The 20,161-nt window shown below is 48.3% G+C and overlaps 1 protein-coding gene across 1 annotated transcript in view; it reads right to left on the minus strand.

Annotated features, from left to right (window-relative positions):
* The window catches only part of XKR9 (XK related 9), a 38,957-nt gene that overhangs the window by 5,876 nt on the left and 12,920 nt on the right, over positions 1-20,161 (minus strand). Inside the window, exon 2 of the mRNA XM_060242957.1 lies at positions 3,561-3,784. Coding sequence (XP_060098940.1) covers positions 3,561-3,784 — 224 coding nt within the window. The remainder of the gene's footprint in view (positions 1-3,560; positions 3,785-20,161) is intronic.

A 20,161-nucleotide genomic window follows, 5' to 3' on the forward strand; every position in this document is an offset into this window, starting at 1 on the left:
ATTTATTCCAGCATAGCCTCATAAAGGGTCTCCTTATCCTTGTGAGGTGCTGTCGGCTCTTCATCTTTTGCATCTATGTCATTCAAGATGTAAGTCATGAATGCCAGAAAGCCTGGCCTACTGGCTACCTCAGTTGCCACAGTCACCTGTGCTGCCCTCCAGAAATGACAAGGAAACTGCCAAGAAATCACAGTGCTGATGGGATGCAAGGCTGTGAATGCAAAAGCAAATACTCCCTGTTCTAGAAAGGGAATCATCAGACCCTGCTTGAACTAAGTCTAGTTCTGATGAACCAAGCTGTCAGCCAGCTTTCAGCATTGAAATCTGTTATGTATATGGACTCATGTGAGAACTGAATTGGGTGTTCCTGCCTGACTTATTGGAGCCAGATGACCAGAGCTTGGGGACTTGGGAACAATGGGCAGCAGATCCTAATTCCTGCTGCCCCACTCCAATCACAGCCCCCCTGCTAGTTTGAATGGACCAATAAAGTGTTTGCGCGGGAACCCTGACTATGTAATCAATAAAGAGCTGATGTTTCACTACCACCTTGACTCATTGATCCATAAAACTCACTATATTATAAAATCCAATTTAGGAGTCATCCTTTGTGATTCCACATGCAAGACTATTCCTGCAAGAACTTTGCCCTGTGGACTCTCAAGAGGGTTGCTAACTCCAGATTATAAAATTCCTTGAGATTTGGGGAAGAAGGGTGGAGAGGGGAGGGCTTGGGGAAAGGAGGGTATAATGCCATGGAGTCCATCCTTCAAAATATCCGTTTTCTCCAGGGGAACTAATATCTGTAGTCTAGAAATCAGCTGTAATTCCAGGAGATCTCCAAGTCCCACTTAGAACTCATTTGTGATGAGAAAGAATGGCACATATTGAGAAAGAACTGTGACACTTCCATCTACATAACTTGTTTTATAATTTCCATAGTGCATTCCAAACAAGGTCAAAGTCTGAAACAAATCAACCCTGACATTTTACCACCCTGATTCCTACAACTACATGAACAGTGTTTAATTTCTAATAAATAGTATGCATCACTCAAGCCAGTCTGATAAATATGCCTGCAGATCTGAGAGCTTTGTTTAGTAATCCCAGTTGTGTGGGTGTATGTTGTGGAACATTTGCCTGACATTTTCATATTGGCATTTGAAACAGGATTCTGGAGCTAATTTAGGGCTCAAATAATCTACCTGTGTTCAGGATACTGAATTAACCAGCTGGTATGATTCAAACGAAACAGTCTTTTGAATGCCCAGATGTTCTCTTCTGGGACTCTCCCAATGTACTGTCATAGCACAGACTTGTTACTCCTTCTCCCCAATCTGAAGTGCCCTCCTTAATTCTCATGCTCCATTCTGTTTATTCACAAAAGTTGTTTCTGGGAGTCAGGAGTCCCTCCATTACAAGGTATCGACAACCTGCTGGGACCAAGGCTACTATATGTGCCCCAATGACCATATATTTGTTTTCTTCTTTGGGACAACTAGAACTTTGAATGGGATTATTGGTGGATGAGGAAATGATAAACACCTCCTTCCACCAGTGATGAATCTGGGATCTGATACACCTACATTGGTCTGAGAGGAAGAGTTATGCAGTCAGATTCAAACGCAGAAATTTACATGCAGAAAATCTCAGGTGAACCTATAGCAACTCTGCAACCACTAGCAGATTTACAAGCCAGTCCTTTTTAAGTTGGAGGAGCTGCACTAGCAAAAAATATTTTCTCTGCCTGAGAGCCTAGAGCCAATGCTAGTCAAAGGGAACAATACTGCACTTATAATAAGACACCTGCATGATGATTGCTTTGATTTAAAAAAAAATGATCATGGACTTATCAGTATTTTATCTAGTTCGGCACATAGTATTTCCAACATCCATCTGCTATGCCTTCTACTTTCTGTATGTTGATATTACATCTATAAGAACATAAGAGAAGCCATGTTGGATCATGCCAATGGCCCATCCAGTCCAGCACTCTGTCACACAGTGGCCAAAAAAATCAGGTGCCATCAGGAGGTCCACTAGTGGGACCAGGAGACTAGAAGTCCTCCCGCTATTGCCCTCCAAACACCAAGAATACAGGGCATCACTGCTCCAGACAGAGAGTTCCATCTATACCCTGTGGCTAATAGCCACTGATGGACCTCTGCTCCGTATGTTTATCCCTTGGATACTGGGGTACAGGAGTTCATTTGTTTTTACAGTAGTTAAACAAGAGCGTACTACAGCCTAACTGTGCTTCTTGAAAACTGCACATTGTTACCAAAGAGCCATGTTTTTCAGCAACTGCCGCACTTGACTTTGGGCTCTAATGAACTGTACATGGGCTGGCACCTATGCCAGACCAGCTTCTGGGTACTTGGCCCTCCTAGACTGTCCTGGTGCTGAGTCATGCAAGGCATAAGGCACCCCTCACATGGACTGCTGCATATGGGCAGAGTTGCCCACAGAAACATAAGGATCTTGGACTGTGCTTCACCCCCAGCTGCCTAGCCATCCTGTTGCAGACCACTGCAGCCATGTCTTCATGGAGTCAAGACCAGCAGCAGACTTGGGTGAAGCCATGTTCCTGAAGATTTCAAAACGACACACTATTTTCCAGTAGTAGCCATGGAGAGGCTGCATCTTCACCATGTACTACATTCCAAAGTATTTGCATCAAGCTTTGGTTATGCAAATGTTGGTTGTGAACTGATGTGAGACAATTACCCCGAGTACCTGCCAACAAATGAATCTTCCTGTTCCCATTGAGAAAATGCACCTCCGTCAATATAACATCATTGGACTAATCTCATCATTTTACAGTTATCGGCCAGATCCTGCTACCCATCTCCGCCCCTCCCAATCTCCTTTGTTTCCCATTTTTCCCCAAGAGACGTCACTACAGCAAACCATCAGATCCTAAATTGTCCATTCTGGTTTTCTTTATTTAGTGTATGTTTCTATTCAGAGAAATATTGATCATGCTCTGAGTTCTATTGTTAAATTTCCTGGGAACCACTGACTGGCCAGGCAATCCCATTATGGGACCCTGCCTCAGGTCACAAATTTGGCTACTTAAGGTAGACCCTTCTGCCATTCAAGTGTGACTCTTTCCTGACCACTATCTTGCTGGAAAAGTCACCCCCACTCCCCTTTCTTTGCTGCCAGATCTCAGCTTCTCGCCTGGACAGATAACGTATTACCCTTCCGATGATACTCATGCTAAATCAAATGTTCCTATCATTTCCAACTATTTTTTTTAGTTCTGAACTACGTGTTGAATGTAAGCTTTTCCCCTTTTATGCTTGAGTTTCCTTTAATAAATATAATTTACTTATACCCAATATCTCATCACTCACTTAAGGGCTCCTGGAAAATACCAACTCTGGCATACATAGGTTATTAACCCCACACTAATTTTTGCCATCTTGCCTAAATTGAATAAATTCCCCATAATAACTTGAAAAGGCATTTTACCTAGCAATATCATGTGAGTTCTTTGCCTTGAAGATCTGCTCAGTAGATCAAACTGTCGTCTTCTAGCTATAAAGCAGACTTACATTGACTGATGGCAAAATTGTAAGATGTCATCACGATGTAGATCTGAAGAATAAGCTGGGGTGTGCTTTCCAGAAATGCCTTAAATAGCCGGAGCATACTTATATCAGCCATTGCATCAATGGCTGTTTTATGTACAATGCTGGAGAGGTCATCTATCAACTGATTCCCTGAGCCGATTTGTTTAAATGCAGCTTGGTAGCCATATTTCAGTGCAAACCAATACCTACAATGGAAAAAAAAATTCACATGATGACACATTTTGTTTAGATTTATAACCATATTAAATATTAAGCTGTAAGAACACATAACAATCTTACAGCACTCTACAACTCTCCCACTCTGTCTCTCTCTCTGTTTTAAATTATGTGTTTGCATATAAAATAAATAAATATATACACATACATATAATTTAAAACATTTCCAGACTACTTTTCTTCTGAAGAATTCAAAGTGGGTCGCAATAAAATGAAAATTAACAATTTAAAATCAAAAGCAGCCATAAGGGACTGTATGTTTGAACAGATTACTTAACCCCTTTCTTTCTGGCCATGGTTCTTTTCAAAATTCTTCCTTCCAACTGCTTTGCCACATGCAGGGGGAAATAGGCAGACATCCTTTCAGCAAGTATGGCTGCTTTTCATTAAAATATACCTCAGGAGATTGTTACATGAAATGTCTAGTTTGGCCCTCTGCTGGTGTTGAAACTCTCTGATATACAGTAGTCCTGTATGTAAAACTAGACAGACATAAATGGCAAAACTTCCACATGCCTCTTTGAAGCTTCAGGGAAATATCAATACACATTTTTAAAAATCTATTTTTTCTTAGCTTGACTTACCTTCGTTTGGATTCCCATTTTTGTTTTTTTGTTTTTAATCTTTTCAAATGCCTCATTGAATCCTTCACACATACCCCAATCACATGTTGTAAGCTAGTTTGTGTTGTAATTCTAGTTCTACATTCTCCTTTGTGAAATGAAATCTGCAAAAAAGCCTGCGAAGGCCTCACAGTTTATATCTAATCTACTAACAGTTTGGACTCTCTCTGACAGAGAAGTTAGTGACCAAATAACACAAACAATTGAGCTGGGTGGGAGCTAGGAGATGTGATGGTGACCACATAGAATTTCTCCTTTGCAATCTTCACCGCCATCTCATAAGATTTCATAAACATCCTATAAGACATTCTTGTAGCTTTGTCACAGGATCACCTCCACACTATTATGAATTGCCGAGGGATATCAGATCTCATAGAGCATTCTGGAACCCTATAGGGTTTATAGGTCTTTGTAAGCAAGCATAAACCAGCTCATTGCCTATGCAGGAAGGTGGTTGGAATGCCTAGACACCCCATCAATCATAATCAGATCAATATCCAAGCCTGTACCAAAGATCAAATCCAGTGTGTGGCCCACTTGTTGTGTGGGACCTGATATAATCTGGGAGAGAGTCCTAATGCTGCCATGGAAGACACCAGGTCCCTGGCCTGCAAATAGATAGCATCGTCTGCATGGACACTGAAGTCCCCCAGCCTGGGGAACTCCAAGGCCCAGCCCAATACTGCCTCTAGCAGACCAGATAGGTTGCCTGCCTGTGAAAGAAGGTAGAGAAAGAAGTACTTTTCTCCTTCTCACAATACGACAACTCGTGGGCATTCAATGAAATTGCTGAGCAGTCAGGTTAGAACTGATAAAAGGAAGTACTTCTTCACCCAAAGGGTGATTAACATATGGAATTCACTGCCGCAGGAGGTGGTGGCAGCTAGAAGCATAGATAGCATATGGAGCAGAGGTCCATCAGTGGCTATTAGCTACAGCTTATCGTTGGAACTCTCTGTCTGGGGCAGTGATGCTCTGTATTCTGGTGCTCGTGGGGGGGGCACAGTGGAAGGGCTTCTAGCCCCACTGGTGGATCTCTTGATGGCACTTGGTTTTTTTGGCCACTGTGTGACACAGTGTTGAACTGGATGGGCCATTGCCCTGATCCAACATGGCTTCTCTTATGTTCTTATGAACAGTACCCCATCCAGACAGCCAAACTCTCCTCAGTGTCCTAGGCCAACGCAATCACTACCAAAGATCTTTGGGATGGGGAGTGCCCTGAAGGAGAAAACCTCCTGAATAAGCATTGCCACACCACCCGTCCCTTTGTCCGGGACTGATGGATGGACTGATGAAGGACCAAGAATGGGGGGTGGGGCTAGTTCTTTCAAGGTGACTGTCTTGCCGTCCGTTAGTCAATCTCAGCTGATTAATTAATTGCCTCATGGTGAATAATTCTATTTCTTTTTGAAGTCACAGGTTTTACTCCCATCATCCTTTTGGCATGGAACTAGAATGAAGGTAATGTGTCTTCATATGCCTTTGCCAAACCTGTACATTTGAGTAGATAGATATATTGGCTTCAACAGAATTAAATTAGCTGACACCCAGGCTGTTGATTCAGACTTCTGTTTTCAGAACTAAGGCATTCTTTCTGTTCCAAAGAGGAGCCACAGAAGTTGTTGGACATGTATAAAGATTAACGTATTCACTTAGTTTATGTGTAATGTTTCACAAATAAGAAAATGCAAACATAGAAGAAAGGCCATCTTAAGCGGTCTTTGTAAACCACAATGTCCTGCTTTTTCTCAAAATGACAAGGCACTCTTTCAATTTGTTATTTGTAAAAGCTCCACTTACAATGGCACATTCGGCAAACACAAATTCCTCCTGTGAGAATTTCTAAATAACATTTTGAAGTTTATATCATGACAACTTTGTGGTGGGTTCCAACTGGCTTTGCAGATAGCTCCTACAGTTATTCTATCATAGATTTACTGAAATATGATGGTAGCCTCCATACTACTTCTGGTTCACCTCATATGTTTTCAAAAGAATGCTGAAGATATTTTCCACTTTAAAAATTCTCAGCAATTGATTTGGGTGCTATCAAGCTATTTTTATCACTCTGGTAATTAAAACTGAAGATAATCCTGAATAAAAATTCTACATATGCTCAGCATGATTGGCTTAAAATACTTGACAACTATGTTGCTTGTTTAATCAACCCTCACTAGTTAATTCTTCATGTAATCTATCTTAAAATTGCTAGAAGTTAAAATAATATCACGATGAGATGAGCAACTGAAACACTCTCACACATACCTCCAAGGAAACAGAGCCCTCCAGACCATGCCCAGGAAACCATCCAGGGAGGGTTCCAGAAGCCCAAAGTGATGCCACAGAAGCAGCTTCCCAGCTTGCCACAATGCTCAGAAGCCCAAGGGGAGCCAGAGGCCAGCAGCAGAGGTATGAGGCAATAAGAGTGGTAGAACCCGCCACAAGCAATGGCCCTTTCCTCATCTGTTATGTGAGCAAGGGTTTCTTTGGAAGGGTGAGGCAGCAAACAGGATGCAGGAATCTTTCTAGGCCAGCTGGGCCACAGGAGAGGTCTTATAAGGCTTGCCATATGGGACAGGCAGGGGAAATGGGATCCGAGACACGCAACTGCTGTAATGTATCAGCAACAACATGCGCCCGCGCGGAGGCAACTGGGCTGTCCCAGAAGCCTCCAGCGCAGGGCGCGGAATCACCCGCCAATCAACAGCTGCGGCGGGTAGTTCAACAGGTCAGGATTGGCCTGACCGACCCAGTAGGCTGTACCGGGAATTGTACATAAGCGGGGCCCGGCCCGCGTGCTCTCTCTCTTGCAACGTGCTCCTAATAAACTATGTTGCCCTACGCTCGTCTCCGCTTCGAGCACGTTACACTGGCGACGAGGATGGGATCATAGCCTCAGCGGCTAACACGGAGATCTAGGGCAACCACGAGTCCTGACCGCCGCCGCCATGGCCACACAGAACGGAACCACCGGCTACATCGAGACGTTCGACCCCGCCAATCCCGAGGGCTGGGAGTCCTACGCGGAGAGGGTCGAGTTCTACCTCAGGGCCAACAAGGTCACCGACGCAGGCACAAAGAGGGACGTTCTCCTGAGCGTCTGCGGGCCAGCCACGTTCGAGATCGCCAAGGGTCTCTCGGCTCCCGCCCGCCTCACGGAGAAGTCCTACGAGGAGATCATCAGACTCCTCACCGGCCATTTCTCGCCACAACCTTCGCGGGTGGCCCGTCGGTTCCTATTCCACAGAAGGGACCAGGCCGTGGGGGAATCGGCCGCCGACTACCTGGCGGCTCTCCGCAAGATCGCCGGAAACTGCAACTTCCCCCAGCTGGAAGACACCCTGGCCGACCGGTTTACGTGGGGCCTCCGCGACGAGAGGCTCCAGCAGAAGCTCTTCGCCAAAGAAGAGCTCACCCTCCAGAGCGCCTTCAGCGAGGCGGTGGCGTTCGAGAGGACCTCCAGGACCTTCCCCAAGGCCCGGACAGAAGCCGCCCACCACGAGGAGCTGGACCACGACTGCCCAGAGGAGGAAGAAGCCCACCAGCTGCGCCGCCCAGCCGGGCCACCCAGCAGAGCCGCCCAACGCCCCCGAGCGGCCGAACGACCCCCAGCGACGGAGAGGGTCCCGGCCACCAAGTGCGCCAGCTGCGGCGACCCCCACGACAGGCGGGACTGCCGATACCGGACCTGGGACTGCCGGAGCTGCGGAAAAACGGGCCACATTGCGAGGGCTTGCCGAGCCAAGCCCAACCGCCGGAGGCCGACCACGCATCACGAGTCGGCGGAGTTCCACTCCACGGACTCCACGTCCCTGCAGGTACTGAACTTGCCCCTCTCCACCCCCGATAAAATCAAAATGGCGGTCCTCATCAAGGGGAACCCTTGCCAAATGGAAGTGGACTCTGGTTCCTCCATCTCCATTATAGCGGAGGAAACCCTGAGGAAGCTGTGCCCCCCCCAGCGGCTGCAACTAAGGCCGGCGAACTTCATACTCCGGGACTTTCAGAAGAATCCGGTGCAAATCGCGGGGTGGGCGCGGGTGCAAGTCGAGCGGGGGTCCTTCTACGGCCCGCTGGACATCCTGGTGGTAAAGCGCCAGCTTGCCACCCTGCTAGGACTGGCGTGGTTCAAACCCTTGGGGATCCGGGTGGAAGGGGTGGGGCAAACCCTAACACCCAGGGGGTTCGGGGAGATATGCCAGGAGTTCCCTGACGTGTTCGATGGTTCTCTAGGGAGCTACAAAGGGCCGGCCATCTCCCTACCGCTAGACCCCACGGTCAGGCCGATTCGGCTCAAGGCGAGAAGGGTCCCGTTCGCTTTAAAGCCAAAAATAGAGGCCGAACTAGACCGCCTCACAGCCCAGGGAGTCCTGGAGCCTGTGGACTACGCCACCTGGGAGACCCCCATCGTAACCCCTATCAAGCCAAACGGGGAGGTGCGGATCTGTGCAGACTATAAATGCACGATAAACAAGGCACTGCAGGATAACCCCTACCCAGTGCCGGTGGTGAGCCACGTTCTGGCTGCCCTAGCGGGGTCCAAGATCTTCGGGAAGCTGGACCTGGCACAGGCCTACCAACAGCTCCCGGTGGATGCTAAGACGGCGGAAGCCCAAACGATAGTGACACACAGGGGGGCCTTCCGGGTGAGGAGGCTTCAATTCGGGGTTAGCGTCGCTCCCGGGATCTTCCAGAGTATAATGGACGCTCTCCTGAAAGGGATCCCGGGAGTCCAGCCGTTTTTTGATGACGTGCTAGTCGCCGCCCCGGACCCCGAAGAATTCGGCAACCGCCTAAGAGAGGTACTCCGCCGGTTCCAGGCAGCGGGGCTCAAAGTCAAGAGGGAGAAATGCCTGTTGGGGGTCCCACGGGTGGAGTTCCTGGGGTTCGCCGTAGACGCAGCGGGAATCCACCCAACGGAAGAGAAGACCCGAGCCATTGTGAAGGCGCCAGCCCCCACCTGCAAAGCGGAGCTAACAAGCTTCTTGGGGGTGCTTAACTTTTACCATTCATTTCTCCCCCACAAAGCGGCCCTAGCAGAGCCCCTGCACCGCCTGCTGGACAAAAAAGCCCCTTGGGTTTGGGGCAAACGCCAAGCAGCCGCGTTTCAGGCAGTCAAGGATGTTTTGGTGTCTAATGCAGTGCTCCACCATTTTGACGAGGGCCTCCCCGTCATCCTGGCTTGCGATGCGTCGCCATACGGGGTGGGAGCAGTCCTGGGGCACCAACTCCCCGACGGGAGGGAGGTACCGGTCGCATACTACTCCCGCACACTGACACCAGCCGAGCGCAACTACGCGCAAATAGACAAGGAGGCTCTGGCAATCGTGGCGGGGGTCCGCAAGTTCCATGAATACCTGTATGGGCGGAGGTTCACCATAGCCACGGACCACAAGCCCCTCTTAGGCCTGCTGGCCCCCGACCGTCAAACCCCCCAAATACTGTTGCAGCGCGTGTTGAGGTGGAACCAATTCCTCAACTCCTACACTTACACACTGGTACACAGGGCCGGCAAGGCTATGGGTCACGCGGACGCACTCAGCCGCTTGCCGCTTCCGGAAACGGGTCCAGACCCCGCCCCCTCACACCAGGTCATGCTAATGGAGAGCCTCCCGGAGCCGCCCCTACATGCAGCAGAGGTCGCCAAGGCCACCCGGAAACACAGGACACTAGCACGGGTGCTAGACTGGGTGGTGAGGGGCTGGCCGGCGGGGAACATGGGGGAAGAATTCAAGCCATATAAGACCAGGAGGGAGGAACTAGCAGCCCACAAGGGGTGCCTGTTATGGGGAAGTAGGGTGGTGATTCCGCCCCCGCTGCAAAAGCGTGTCCTAGAATCCTTACACGAGACCCATCCCGGCATAGTCCGAATGAAGGCCTTGGCCAGAAGCTACGTCTGGTGGCCGGGGATGGATGGGGAGATAGAGAGCTGGGTCCGACGGTGCCAAACGTGTCAAGAGTCACGGCCCGAGCCCCCCAGCGCCCCCGCCACTAGGTGGGAGTCAACCCGGAAACCATGGTCGAGACTCCACCTCGATTTCGCGGGGCCACTCCAGGGGCAGATCTTCATGATAATAGTGGACGCCTACACCAAGTGGTTGGAGGTCATCCCCGTAGGGTCCACCTCATCCGCCGCCGCAACCCGAGCGCTGCGCAGGGTCTTTTGCACACACGGTATCCCGGACACCATAGTCTCAGACAACGGGGCCGCGTTCACATCTGCAGACTTCCAGGCATTCCTCCATAGATACCTGATTAGGCACATAAGATCTGCCCCCTTCCACCCAGCCACCAACGGCCAGGCGGAGCGGATGGTCCGCACCACGAAAGAAGCCCTGGGCCGAATTGTGCAGGGGGACTGGGACCACCGATTAGCGGCGTTCCTTTTCGACAATAGGGTCACCCCCAACCCGGTCACAGGGGTGAGCCCGGCAGAGCTCCTAATGGGTCGCAAGCTGACAACCTGACTGGACAGACTACACCCCGACCGGGCGTCAGACACCCGCGAGAGCCCCGAGGTTCGGGACGCAGTCAGGGGGTTCTTTGCGGGTGACCCAGTTTACGCCCGGAACTATGCAAGGGGGCCTGATTGGGTGGCGGGCCGAGTGCTACGAGTGACGGGGTCACGCCACTACGACATATCCACCGAGGGGGGCCAGGTATTACGGCGGCACATAGACCAGTTGCGCCGCCGCACGCTACCGGTGGAGCCGGCGGACGCAGAAGAGGCGTTGTCCGGGGAGGGGCCAACCGAGAGCCGACCCGTGGACGAGGCCCCGACGCCCATCACGCCGACGCAGCGAACACCAGAACGGTCCGAGCCCGAAAGACCCGCGGAACCAGTCCCGCCGCCTTCGGCCACACCACGGGTCGCCGAAGCACCAACCGCGGAAGCAGCGCCTCCCCCACCGGACCTCCCCAGGCGGTCCACCCGGGAGCGCCGGCCTCCCGCGTATCTCAAGGACTATGTTCCTTAACTAGGGGGGGAGGGGTGTAATGTATCAGCAACAACATGCGCCCGCGCGGAGGCAACTGGGCTGTCCCAGAAGCCTCCAGCGCAGGGCGCGGAATCACCCGCCAATCAACAGCTGCGGCGGGTAGTTCAACAGGTCAGGATTGGCCTGACCGACCCAGTAGGCTGTACCGGGAATTGTACATAAGCGGGGCCCGGCCCGCGTGCTCTCTCTCTTGCAACGTGCTCCTAATAAACTATGTTGCCCTACGCTCGTCTCCGCTTCGAGCACGTTACAACTGCCACTGGGCCTATGACCTGCTACTCCAATAGGCCCATCCCCCAGAATAGAAAGAGTGAGGCCACAATTGTCCCAGACCCAAACAGTCCTTGAAAGGTGCACCCTGGGAGAACCAGAAAGGAAGTGCCAGACCTCACCTAAGGCAACTAGGGAGAGGTTAATGGCAGGAGCAGGAAAGGGGTGATATAACACCACACGCCACACTTTTCTGAAGTTCTTCCCCCAGGTTCTTCAAGCCCTACTAAAGGAACTATATATATTTGAGGTTCTTCAAGCCCTACTAAAGGAACTATATATATCTGAGGTTCTTCAAGCCCTACTAAAGGAGCCCTGAGGTTCTTCAAGCCCTACTAGAGGAGCTATATATATTTGCTCAGCCCAGCTTCACACTCTTTTTTCTGTTGGCTGTTCTGCAGGGAACTTGTTAAAAGCTGACTAGCAGAGCACATTCATTTATTCCCTCCTGATTTTGAATGTCAAGAAGTTTGGTACACTCAAAATGGAGTTTGTTTCATAAGTTTAGTCAGGCTTTTTTGAGACCTGCTTTTCAGTTTTTCTCTAGAGACTCAACTTGTAATACTGGGAAAGTGCACAATGACTTCTACAGGAGTAATAATACCAGCTGTGCCTTGTCTTCTCTTTGCAGTTATCTTTCCTGTGCATTCCATCTAATTAGCCACCTGTGGGAGAGTTAAGTTTTTTGGCTGCAGACAGGCTCTTCTACCCTCTCACATGGGCAAAAACTATTAGGTCATATGGTCAATCATTGGATTACACATTTGAACATAGGGAATTGCTTAATGTCCTGATTGGTGCACAGGACTGACAGCACTCTGGACTCTTAGCAATAAAGGAAGCAACCAAAAACCTATTCAGAAGGTGTGCACATGCTGCCATGGCCTGTTGTTGGCATGTCCTGGTTCATTTCGGTCATCTTGGGACTAAGCTTGCTGAAGCCAAAGCAGCACTGGCTTGCTGAACACTGGAGAAAAGCAGGGACAGCCCTAGGGCATGGCACCCCAGGCAGACTCACCGCCTGCTGCCTCCTTCCGCACCTCCCGGTGGCTTGAGGGCTGCAGGGGTCCTTCCATGGCTCCCCAGCCTCCTCTGTGCCACAGCCCCCTCCCTCCCTTTCCCCTGCTGTTGTCCACGGCACCGCAAGGCACCATGCCCCACCAAACGCACATGTGCATGCACAACAGAGAGAGTGCACTCAGAACAGCAACACTAGTGGGCTCCTTACCGGCTTCAAAAGGGCTCTGACTGTGGTGCTCTCTTTAAGAGTGTGCAGGCTAGGAGAGCTCCACTCCCCCTCCCTTCTGGAACCGGAAGGGAGGGGGAGCGAGGCTCTCCCAGCCTGTCTGGTCTTAGAGAGAGCACTTAGAGTTAGAAGCCCACCATCGGGGCCCGCAAGGAGCAGGCTGGCTTCACTCTTCAGAGCGTGCCTTGGCTGCCACAGCAGCACGGGGGGGGGGTGCAGAAGATGGCAGCGGGTGGGCAGCTGAATGGCATTGTCAGTGGTGTCGAGGGTGGCAAATTAGACATTTGTCTAGGGCACCAGGAGGGGGGAGAGCCCAATTCGACACCACCCTCCTGGTGCTCTAGGCAAATGCCTAGGGTTTTTCCCACCTGAGGCAAAACTTTGTGCTGGCGCCCTCCCCCCCTTGTGTCCATTTGCACGCCACGGCACACAGCGTGCCCCCTGCCCAGCAGCCCTGTCCCACCTCCCCCTCTCCCCCCCCCCAGCTGTGATGCGCCTCAGCCCTTCCACAGCTGCAAAGGGGCGTGCATCTTCTCCATCTTCTAAGAACACTGGAGGACACTTCTCCCCACTCCTTTCCAGAACTGAAAGCGAGGGGGAGCCAAGCCTCCTCCAGCACATTCTTAGAAGGATAAGATGCACGCCACGTTGCAGCCGGTGGGGCAGAGACACGGCACACTCTGATCATGCCAGGGTGGAGGCAGAGCGGAAGAGATGGGAAGGGAAGGGAGGGGGCGGTGACGGGGGTTGGGGACCCCAGAAAGAACAGTGGGCGCCTTCCCCTGCACAGCATGCTCTGAGTTCGGAGTACGCTGAGCAGGGGAAGCCACGTCCTTTCTCAGCTCTGAGGGATCGGGGGGGGGGGAGCTCCTCCAATCCCTCAGAGCCTAGAAAGGCTCAGGGATGGCATGAGCAGGGATGGGGAGGAGGCGCCTGCTCCCACCTGCGCCACTGTGGGAGCTTGCGCCTCAGGCCATCACCTAGTTCGCTGACTCCCACGTGCCAGCTATGTCCCCCACCACCACGTTTGCAGAAAAATCTGAATCTTAAAAAAAAATGGGCTAAATCCCCTCCCCAAAAAATGCTCTTTCCTTCCCACCGCAGTGTGGTGGAGGCTGGAAAGCACAGCAGGCCTGGTGACAGCAGTAGTGATGGTGAAACAGCCTGGGGACGATAGCAGGCCCAGTGGCAGCAGCAAAGCAGCCTGGGACCATGCTAGGCACTGGATGCCAGACAGCCTGGAGGTCATGGTGGTGGCAAGGCAGGCCCTGCTGGGCCTGATGGCAGCAGTCAGAAAGCCCAAAGGCCACACTGGGCTTAGCAAGAAAGCTGGAGAAATGGTATTCCCCCAACAAGTCTCATGGGTCCCCACATGTACACATCTATTGTAGCAAAATAAAAACAGAGGTCTGGTGGAACCTTAAAGTTTAGCAACATTTGTTCCAACATACACTTTTATGACCAGAGCTCACTTATTCAGATTCTGCTGATACATACTGTTGTTACACTGGCCCTGATAAGGGGATTTTACTTGTACTCTTAGGACCTAAACTAGAAGCTACATCTTGGCAATATTACTATTTCCAGAATAGGTAATTGCTGCTGACAAAGCCAGATACGTTTGTGGCCTCCCCCCACCTCCCCCCACAGAAAAACTTTTTTTTTGGTCATTCATTCCCTGATTGGAACGGTCCATTTTGGGTCCTACATTAATTGTTTATTGATTTACAGGTGTAACAGGGATTTTGTTGTATGTTGTAATCTGTACTATTTGACGTCTGAAGGTCTCTGCAGACTAAAATACATCAGGTCATATATGGTTCTCTTTTGTGCATTTATCATTTTGATCATTTTATGAGGCTTCATTTGGACCCCTATAAGGTTTTTATATATTTTTGTAATAAACACAGGTACTTTTGTCTTTAACTACTGATGTTTATAACTTTTGACCCCTTACTAACTTTTGACTCTAAACTTCCTTTGGAGGTTTTTCTTTTTCATTCTTCATTGATTTCAGCACTCAGTTCGCAATCTGGTCACTGTTTCTCCAGGGTTTCTGTGAGTGGTTTTGTGTTGATTTCCTCCTTGTTTTGCTTCCAAGTCAAAGGTAATTTAAAAGTGTATGGATTCCCTCTGGTTTTTTCCCCCTGCCCTTTTGCTGCCTCTGGAAAGTCACTCCCCACCCACAACAAAGTCGTTCCACCCAATCTGTACCTTCTATCATTCATCAGTGTGTCCCTCATTGTTTTACATTTTTAAATGTTTTACAAGCAGCATGAGTTTAGCGATATGAGACCTTCACTAGTCTCATGCTGCTTGTAAAAAAACTTAAATGACTCCTAGTTGGATAGCTCTCTCTTGTCACCCACAGGACTAGATCTACATATTTTTGAGGGGGGGCAAAATTAAAAAACGATGCCCCCTTATGGGCCCATTTTATCTTATGGGCCCATAGAATACAATGGACTCCATACCCAATTTGGTGCCCCCCTGCGTCGGCACCCAGGGCAAGCACCTCCCTCTGCCCCCCCTTGATCCAGCCCTGGTCACCCAGTTTCAACCAGGCAGGAGGAGAAGGCAATGCAGAGCCATATGTACATGGAGCAACCTGTTCCCTATAATTCAATGAACTAATGCTAAAATGCATGTGCAAAACCTGAAGCATGAGGATTTAAATGGAGGTGCTTGCTAGATGCTACTGTGCCGCCCCTATAGGGCAATTGCATCAATTTTTTAAAAAAAATTGATGCTGCCCCTCCACATGTCACAAGTGACATTCCACTCCAATTTAGAAAGGGCCCCCCCCTCCAGCGTTGGAGCTGGAGCATGAATACACCAGAGGGGAGGAAATGGTGTGTAAGGCAATAACAATCCAAAGTCAAGCTTAAAGGCTTCCTGCTCAGAAAATCTGCAGTAAGATGTACGTGTATAATGGGCCTTTGTCTCTGTTGGAAAAGGACTACCTATCATTTTGTCAGGACAAAGTTTAAATCTTCAGAAGTGTGCATGCACACATATGCTTATACCTTGAATAAAACTTCAATGGTCTTAAAGTGCCACTGGACTCCAACTTTGTTCTGCTGCCTCAAAGCAGCACGGCTACCCACCTGAAACTATCATTTTGACAGTGTGTCTTTTGATTCTATCAGTACAGGGAGATTCAGGAGCACCCCTATCCTTCCCTCACAGGGATAATTTAGGGATAATATTTTTCTAGAATAAGTAAATGTCTAACTTGTCAGTCTGTGCCTTTGTTGGCATGTTGGCATACACAAAATTCTTGGGCAGCATCAGCCCATCAGAATACACCACCTGAAACACTAAAAAAGCAACATGCAATTCAAAAATTATGTCCCAGCATCATCTGAAACATTCCATGGAAACTGAGGTGGAATTCTTGGGTTAAGTGATGCAAGTGCTTGGGGTAATCCATCACACATCTGATGATGATGTCATTTCCCATTAACTTCCTTTCCTTCATGTCAAGGAAGTTACTTCTTGCAACCCTTGAAGCAGCAGAAACAGCTGTGAAGTGGTGAACTAAAGCCTATGACCTGATCCCTGTTCTCTTGATAATCCCTACAATACAGAGGAAAAGTACAGTAGCCTCTTAGTGGCTTTGAATTTAATACCTAAAACAAGAACAATAATCTCCAGACCGAGCTGCTTCCTTGTGTTATGCTGACACATATTTATCTTTCAGAATGACAATATCCCTGCAGTGTTCTCAGCTTATAAAACAATCAAAAACACAAAACATCTGGTCCCTGCAGCCAAGACCTAGGCATCTGTGTAGTCCACTGTAGATTTCAATAAAACCTACTGGTGTAAATCAATCTGTTACAAACTCACAGAAGCATTCATGCACCCCAGTCCTGTGGTTCTCCAAACTATGTGTTGGGATAAATCTGCTGCAGGACAGAGAACCTCCCAAGCTCACAGCTGGGAAGCTTGATCAGGTGTGAGGTGACCTTTGGACTTCTGGCAAGGATTCTCAAAAAACCAAGGCGTTTACTGGGTATCAGCAGCATTTACCAAGAGAGAAATGGTTGTGTTGCATTTCACTTTCACTTCTTGACAGTCACATGTTTTTAAATAAGGCTTCCTTACTGGCTTTCTAGTAACACTCATTTAAATACATTAACTCTGAAAAGAATTTTAATCAATGTACTTTTTGGAATGAATGGGGAAATTTTTTTCACCCCCCAAAACCCCTTTATATACTATTTAGGCTTGTGTTATGTTCTTTAATCTGTTAACTGAAGCAGTTCACCTGTCTTGGTGGCATGTGCCTGTTTTTAATCCATTCTAAGCTCCCCTCTCTCCATCACTGTGATTTCCCTTGCAACTGCCTTGGTTTCATTGGAGCAGGCCTGGGCTGTTCAGTTTAGGGTCCCAACCTGACTTTATCAACTTCCTCAATTTGATCATCAGGTGTTTGTCTTGAACTTCATGGTAGTGGGCTGGTTATAACAAGGAATGTGGAGTAGGAAACTGATTTTTATTGTGGAGGGGGGACAGGAAGGGGAGGAATTGGACCTGCTGACAGCCAACTCTGAACTTTTCTATGCCCTAACCTGTTTTTTATTGTTTTTATTTGATAAACTTGTTTGGATTGGCTTTCTGGTTATGTCTGATTGTTTTAACTGTGAACTGCCTCAAGCAGGTTCTGGGGAGACAGCATGCACATTTTTAAAAATAAATAAGTAAATAAAAGCTCTTGTGTCCAAATGAAGCATAAATTCCAAGAGCCAAGGTTGCTGAAGATGCAGGAGCACAATAATTTAAATTACAGAAGAGAATTAAAAGCAGCTGTAGTCTAGGCCAATGTTTAGGGCTGTGATCCACCAGTCCCCCTCCAAAACAAAGAATGTGGAATGTTCCATCAAGTCACAGCCTATTTATGGTAACCCAATAGGGTTTGCAAGCAAACAGACAAACAGAAGTGATTTGAGATTACACTGAATTTCCTTGATAGTCTCTCATCCAAATACTAATTAGGCCAACCCTGCTAGTTTTCAAGAACTGACTAGATCTGGCTAGCCTGGACCATCCAGATCAGGGCAATGGTGGACATGTCTATATTGATATCACAAGACTCCACCTGCTAGACTGAGCAGCCTCAGTTGTTCATGCCGTATGTTTATTCAGCATCACTACGTTCCAAAATCATTCAATTTCTCAAATCCCTGTTTAGGATTGCCAATCTCCAGATGGGGCCTGGAGACCTCCTGGAATTACAATTGATCTCCAGACTAAAGATGTCAGTTGCCATAGAGAAAACGGATGCTTTGGAGGGTGGGCTCTATAAAGGAAGGAAGGAGAAGGAGACGAAGGAGAAGAAGAAGAAGAGAGTTGGATTTATATCCTGCCCTTTACTCAAGAGTCTCAGCAGTTTACAATCTCCTTCCCTTCCTCTCCCCACAATAAGACACTCTGGGAGGTAGGTGGGGCTAAGAGAGCTCAAAGAGAACTGCTGTTAAGAGAATAGCTCTGATAGAAATGTGACTGACCCAAGGTCACCCAGCTGGCTCTATGTGGAGGAGTTGGGAATCAAACCCAGTTCTCCAGATTAAAGTCTGCCGCTCTTAACCACTACACTGAAACTGGGTCTCCTCCCTTCCCCAAACCCACCTTTCCCAGGCTCTACTCCCAAATTCCCAAAAATTTCCCAACCAAGAGTCAGCAACGCTATAGGAACCTCATGGAAATAAGCAGCACAACAGCATTATTGGGGGGAGGTGTATATTAAGTAACATCAAGTAACTTCCAATTTATGGCTACCCTATGAATTAATAACCTCCAAAACATCCTACCATTAACAGACTTGCTCAGATCTTGCGAAGTATCCCATGTCCCTTGTCTTCTCATAATGTGACCAAAGTACAATAATCTCAGTTTAGTCATTTTACCTTGTAGGAAAAGATCAGGCTTGATTTTAGCTAGAGCCCGCTTATTTGTCTTTTTGGCAGTCCATGCTATCAATGAAATTCTCCTCCAGCGCCACATTTCAAATGAATCAATGTCCCTACTAGGCCCAAAACATATAACAAGGCCATTGTAATCCTTCGTCATACCATTAAAATGATATTGTTTAAAAGATTTTAATTCCATAATATTTTGAAGAGAAATAATTATATAAATGCCTGAACAGTTTAATCAGGGCATATTAGGAAGTTTATTCTTGACAATGTACAATAGTGGCATCATTAATTTTTAACAATCAAATTGCTACCCCCACAACAATCCCAAAAGCATCAAAACCAAGGCACCAATAGATAAGGAGTATGTTGCAAAAGCTGGCTTTGTGAATTGATTAAACAAAATAAGGACAAGTTTTAAAAAAATAGTCTAATGAGGACTAAATATACTCTAATGTTGACAGCTGCTGTATATGTCAATCAAAGAAAAGAAAAGAGAGGAGGGGAAATGTTCCAGATCAAGCCACTGAAAGCTTACAAAACTGTGGACAGAATATTTTGAGAGATGCAGCAGCCTTTCTAAATAGGGGAAGGAAAACCCTTTCCTGAAATTCTTTTCAGTCCCTTGCTTGTGTTATCTGATATTGCCTAGAGCAGTGGTGTCAAATGTCCATCCCAGAGGCCAGAACCGGCCCACCCAAGGCTTTAATCAGGCCCATGGGACTCTTTTCTCTCCCCTCCTGTCCTCACCCTTTGACGCTCCAAAGCTGCTGAAGTTCCAAGCTCCTTCTTCCTTGTCTTTGCAAAGCTGAAGCAGGAAGCAATTCTGGGTTTGCAAAGCTGCAAAGAAAATGCAGAATGCACTTTCCGTTAAAATCTCATGCCCAGATAGACTACTATGGGATTTGCCAGCCTGCAGGTGGGGTCTGGAGATTTCCTGCCTTTACAACTGATCTCCAGCAGACAAAGTTCAGCTCCCCTGGAGAAAATGACTGCTTTGAAGGGTGGACTCTATGGCATTGTACCATGTTGAGGCCCCTCCCCTCCCAAACCCCACCCTCTCCCAGATGCACCCCAAAGTTTCCAACACAGACCTGGTAACCCTACTCTGAGAGTAGCCTATCTGGGCACAGAGACCTCAATGGAAAACGCATTCCATGCTTTCCTTGCAACTTTGTCTGTGCTGCAATGTACTTTAATGGAGTGGAACTCCGTTTCACTTTTAAGAATTTATATGGCTAGTTAGAAGCTGTTCCTTGCTGGAGTTCTGTGGCCTTGCAAATAA

This window comes from Heteronotia binoei, chromosome 7 (assembly GCF_032191835.1).
Source record: "Heteronotia binoei isolate CCM8104 ecotype False Entrance Well chromosome 7, APGP_CSIRO_Hbin_v1, whole genome shotgun sequence".
In the NCBI taxonomy this organism is placed as follows: Eukaryota; Metazoa; Chordata; class Lepidosauria; order Squamata; family Gekkonidae; genus Heteronotia; species Heteronotia binoei.